At 41.1% G+C, this 6,000-nt stretch overlaps 1 protein-coding gene across 2 annotated transcripts in view; it reads right to left on the bottom strand.

The window, feature by feature from the left end:
- Positions 1 to 2,205: 2,205 nt before the first annotated feature.
- The window catches only part of HYKK (hydroxylysine kinase), a 90,777-nt gene continuing 86,982 nt past the window's right edge, over positions 2,206 to 6,000 (bottom strand). For both annotated transcript variants that reach the window (XM_044279777.1, XM_044279776.1), the window contains exon 5: positions 2,206 to 4,540. In XM_044279777.1, the coding sequence (XP_044135712.1) occupies positions 4,071 to 4,540 (470 nt within the window). In that variant the 3' untranslated portion in view covers positions 2,206 to 4,070. The remainder of the gene's footprint in view (positions 4,541 to 6,000) is intronic.

Raw genomic sequence — 6,000 nt, 5'->3', positions numbered from 1 at the left:
GCCACTCTCAATCACTCACTGTCTCTCACACTGTATTCACATGGTGGTCCCACAGACTCCATTCCTTCTTCCAACTTTCTACTCTCTATCACTTTCACAGCCCACTGGCATACTCCCTAGTGGTTGTCCAGGCACATACTGCAGCCCACGGCTCTCATGCCTTCTGCCCTTTTGTGCCATGCTCTCTATCTTCTAATATGGATGTGCTGGGGGTACAATTGTATATAGTTATTGTTTTATAGTGTTATGTCATTTAGTATGTTTCTGGCTGTCCCAGCAAGGAATGAAGGGCAAAAGGTTGGCAAGGAACAGGGATAACCACCCTGTTCCCCCCATCTTGGTAGGAATGGACTGGTCCTGCTTCCTACCAGGAGGGGAAGTTCTACTGAAAGACAGAAAGGACAGTAAGCACACATCTGAGCTCCTGCTCCTAAAGAGAATGCTTTATAGAGAACAACTTTGATTATGCCTCAAGTCAATCTTCGAAAAGACAGACAGCAGAGTGAACAGCTGCATCCAGCATCAATGACACTGCTGTAAAGTGAGGGACTATGGCTAAGACACCCATCACCCAGACTGTTACTAGGCCAGCACAATACTAGAGCAAAACTGTAGCCAACCTGCCTGCCTTCATCTTACTGTTGCCAAAAGATTGCACTTGGAATCAGCTGCTATTGGATGTGTTTGAGGTTCTACGTTGCACTTAGTAAAAGAGACTTTTATACATTTAATTCTGGCCTCATTCTTCAATACTACATTTCCACCGCACTGATCCCCAGGAAGCAACAGCCTGAAGGAGTTCACCGTGATACAACACTTTGTCAGGGCCACTACCACTCCCATCCTCTGCACTGGCTCCTCCAGGTCTCACTGAACACCACATTTCCCTAGTGTTGCAAGATCTCCCCAGACTTCTCTTTTACCAAACACTTTCTTTAGTAACAGCACCATGCTTGAGGCCTCGCTTTTAGTTTTCCTCAGTACAGGAGACTTGTGCCTCTCATGTGATCTCAGACTGCTTGTTGGCCACTTTAAAAAGCTATGGTACTATAGTGGCATCTAGTGGCAGAATTTATATTCCCAAAAATTATGGGAAAAACATTTCTGACCTGCAGTCAGTCAAGGGACGGGGCTTAGCAGCGGGGTAGACATCATATTTTGTCTCTTAGTGCAAATATAACACTGAGGAGGCTCCTACCGCAGCCAGACACAGCATAGTAGAGAGAAAAATTGGGGAAAATGGTTGATGTCCTGGGGCACAGGAATGTGTGAAAAATTGAGACCCAAAGCATACTGTGTTTTAAAGCAACATATTTTAATTTCTTAACAGCAGACAGACATAAATTGAGTAGCAGCTTTTACAACCTAGTGTATTATTCTATTAATATTTTACATAAAAGTAATAGCATTTTTATTACTCCATGTGTAGAAAATGTATAAGTTGTATTCCAACATTGTATCTTTTCTGTTTGATCTGCTGGTACAGACGGATATACAGTAGATACATCTTTTGCCTTATCTAACATTTCTTTTCATCAGCATTTATCTCTAAAGTACTGAACTGCTTAGAACAGTCTGCCATTTATAAACCGTTAATATGGTTGGTTAATATTTTAGAAAAGTCCGAGCCTCAGTTTCTGTTGTCATAGTATGCCGCCCACTGTAATTGCATCATACCATACAGACAGGTCCACATTGCTGTCAAACCATACAGCACACATAATACCGTGCCTTGTGGCTAATGTAGCGTAATAAAGAATACTTTTATTGTTATTCATGGAGAACTGCTCCCCCACATCTCACCTGCCATAGGGCAGTGTAGTATGATAATAGATCCACTTAAACACCCTTAATCTCCTCTGTCTCTAATTTATCTTAATTCTCATCTTTTCTCCTCCACTCGCTCTCTGATCCATGCAGTTCCACATATATTATTCAAAAACTGAGCCTCGAAACTGTTTGACCCTGGGTTCACACTTGAGCGTTTTACAGCGCGTTCCTACGCGCTGTAAAACGCGCAACACATGAAAACCAATGCTTCCCTATGGGGCTGGTTCTCATTTTCGCGTTTTACAGCGCGTTTGAACGCGCTGTAAAACGCCTGACGCTCAAACAAGTACAGGAGCTTTTTTTGGCGCGTTTGACGCGCGTTTGGGCCATAGACTCTTTGGATAACACTGCTGTCAATCACCCAAACGCGCGTCAAACGCGCGTTTACTATTACAAAAAACGCGCATAAAAACGCGCGACAAAAACGCGCATAGAAACGCGCGTTTGAGAAACGCTTAGGTGTGAAACCAGGGTAAAGGTTTTCTAAGAGATGCTTTCCTGGAGGGACTCACTTAAAATAAGTGTATAATGCCGTATTCTTAAGGGATCGGCCCTGTCAAATTAATGTTTCTATAAGGAGGTAAGTTCTAGACTTGATTGGGTCATTACTGAGGTACTGGTATTGGGCCTTATTCTCAATATATTATAGGGATCTATGTGTGAACAGGGCTAGAAATAACAGATGTCACTGGGCTCAGCAGTCCTAAAAGTCGAAACTCAGTTTATTTTTTGTATCCAAAACAAGGCATCCAAGTTATAGAAGCGCATCGTGTAAAGCCACAGCACCAAATAATACAAACATTAAATCAAATTTGTGGCCTGTCTAAGCGCTAACTAAACAGTGGTTACTTTCTACCTCACCTAGGTACAAGTCCCATGCAGATCAGACTTTTCACAGGAGGCACGCCTACCAGCTTCAAGGCTCTGACCCACACTGAGGCCTCTATTTATTCCCCAGTAACGATTGCAGTGATTACACATGGAAACACCTCAGGCTAGGGGGAATAGCTGTACTGGAATGGGCTGGAATGGAAGACACGCTACTATTACCCCCAAAAAATCCAGCCTATAAATAAAGTCTAAATAAACCAGTGCCAGCAAACTATACTTTGCTGAAATCATACAGCTTTTAGGATTCCTTTTATCTGACCCATCTGAGAAATATGGGCAACATATAAATAGTACTCCAGTACTTTACCAAAGACATTGCTACAATATTTATTAATGATCTTGTAGAAGGCTTGCACAGTAAAATATCAGTTTTTGCTGACGATACTAAACTGTACAAAGTAACACAAAAGAGGACAGTAGACCGCTACAGGTGGATCTGGATAGACGGGAGACTTGGGCACAGAACACTGACAAATGTAAGGTTATGTACATGGGAAGGAAAAATACAAGTCACCAGTACATGCTGAATGGTAAAACACTGGGTAACACTGACATGGAAAAGGACTTTTAGATGACAGTAAACTTAACTGTAGAAACCAGTGTCAGGCAGCTGCTGCCAAGGCCAATAAGATTATTAGGTGCATCAAAAAGGGGCATAGATGCATGTAACATAGTCCTGCCACTTTACAAATCACCAGTCAGACCACATATGTAGCATTGTGTACAATTCTGGGCTCCTGTGTATAAGAAAGACTGCAGAGTTGGAGAGGGTTCAAGGAGGGCAACAGAAGTAATAACTGAAATGGATGGACTACAGTACCCTGAAAGATTATCAAAATGAGGATTATTCACTTTAGAAAAAAAGACGACTGAGGAGAGATCTAATAACCATGTATAAATATATCAGGGGGCAGTACAAAAGAACTCTCCCATGCTCTACCATTTCATATCCACCCAGGACTGTGACTGTGACGAGGGGACATCCTCTGCGTCTGGAGGAAAGAAGGTTTGTACACAAACATAGAAGAGGATTCTTTACGGTAAGAGCAGTGAGACTCTGGAACTCTCTGCCTGAGGAGGTGGTGATGGGGAATTCACTAAAAGAGTTCTGGATGGGCCTGGATGTATTTCTTGAGAATTCTAATATTACAGTTACTAGAATTTTGGAGAATGGTCATTGATCCAAATAGTTACTCTAATTGCCTTAAGATTTCCCCCCCCCTAAAATTAGGAAAATTGGCTTTTATCTCTTGTTGTTTTTTTGCCTTCCTCTGGATCAACTTTTCAGGATAATAGGCTGGTGTGATGGATGGATGTGTTTCTTCAGCCTTACAGATTTTGTTATCATGTTAGTGCTCATGATTGTTTTCAAGGTATGATCTTGAAGTGTCCTCCCAGATCTTCTCAATGACCGCTTTTCCCTTATTGTGCAGAGTCTTCAGATGTTTCCACCCAGTTTTTGCAGTGATCATAAGATATTCTTCATTTTCTGGGCAAAGTAGGACACTGTATCTTGCCATTACTAGAGACTGGGCAAATCTACAGCACACTAGGGTGAACAGGGCCTCCTTTTCTTCTTTTGTCAGGGGAACCACACTCTCATATCCCGCTAAAACGTATCCACCTACAGGAAGCGGGTCACTACTTTCTATCATCATGTACATTATTGTAATTGCAACTTCAAAAATGTAACACCCATAACTCATGTCCCCAAAATCCAGAATTCCTGAGACTCTGTTCTGGTTGCTGCCATTTCCATTGGATATGTTGATCTTTTCCACTAGTAAATTGTGGTCATTCAAATCTCCATGATTTACACCTAAAAAGAGGGAGAAGAAACAATATGGCTGACTGAAAATCTAATGTTAATGTACCATCTTTACCACCATTTTCCATCATCCCAATCCCATAACACAATTACTACAGTACAATATAAATATATACATTTAAATTAAAGGAAACTGAATGATCGCAATCACTATACAACCATAATCATATAACTGTATCGTCATAAATGTATCAGCTTTCTGAATGGCAATACTTTCTACACTTGAAAATAAAAACAGTTATAATATTGGTAGAATGTAACGTCACATTTAAAATTTCTGATAATCTGGTCTGCACAACTAAGCAGTGAACATCACCTATTGATCTAACTATATAAGACCACATAGCCTTTGTTAAAGCTTTTGTTCATGGTTCTGTACATAATAATACTAAATAACCTAATAATTAAATTAGGCTACTTTCACACTAGCGTTTTTGCTGGATCCGGCAGGGTTCAGCAAAAATTATTCCGTTACTCATAATACAGCCATCTGCATCCGTTATGAACGGATCCAGTTGTATTATCTTTAACATAGCAAAGACTGATCCGTCATGAACTCCATTGAAAGTCAATAGGGGACGGATTCGTTTTCTATGTGTCAGATTGTGTCAGAGTTGAACAGCTCCGTTCCCATTGACTTGCATTGTGGGTCATGACAGATCCGTCTTGCTCCGCATCCCAGGATGGAATGCTCTCCTGTATGAGAATGGTACGGAATGCATTTTGGTGCATTCCGTTCTGTTCAGTTACGTTTTGTCCCCATTGACAATGAATGGGGACAAAACGGAAGCGTTTTTTTCCGGTTTGAGGCCCTATGACGAATCTCAATACCGGAAAATATTAATGCTAGTGTGAAAGTAACCTTAGCCAGTGCAACTTTTCACTTCTTCCAACTGCACATAGACCATTACCTCCTCCCTATTACTTTACTATCTGTATCTGCATCTTTAGTTTTCCAGAACATGGCTTTAAAGGGTAACTGTCATTTTATTTATTTATTTATTGCTAGTTTATTAGAGCTAGACATGTATTCCTGAGTTAGTCTGTCAATGATTGGCAAAAGATCTGTAATTACCTCATAATAACAGCTTTCATTAATGTCCTCTGTCCCTTTCTACTGCTCCATTAAAAGACAGTTGCTATGGCTTGTCTGTCTCCAGCTAAGAAGACAGGAAGACGGAGAGCGGTCCTTCACACTGCATGCCTGCATTAGGCTTCAGAGTGAAGAGGCGTGTTTCTCAGTAATCCAATCTGATTGGCTGGCAGGGAGCTGCTGGCTACAGCAAGTGTCTATGGGAAGTGAGGGAAAGATGTTTTGGCCTCAGAGAACTGGCAGAGGAGCCATCTTGAGAAGGTCCTCATATTGTAAACATTTAAACAGCTATAACTAAGGGAAAAACTCAAGGAAAACAGTGGTATGTGAAGAAACTAAAGATTGCTTTATGCATAAT

The sequence above is a fragment of the Bufo gargarizans genome, chromosome 2 (genome assembly GCF_014858855.1).
Source record: "Bufo gargarizans isolate SCDJY-AF-19 chromosome 2, ASM1485885v1, whole genome shotgun sequence".
Classification (NCBI taxonomy): domain Eukaryota; kingdom Metazoa; phylum Chordata; class Amphibia; order Anura; family Bufonidae; genus Bufo; species Bufo gargarizans.
Note: the sequence above shows the minus strand (reverse complement) of the source record. Positions and strands in the feature narration are given on the sequence as shown.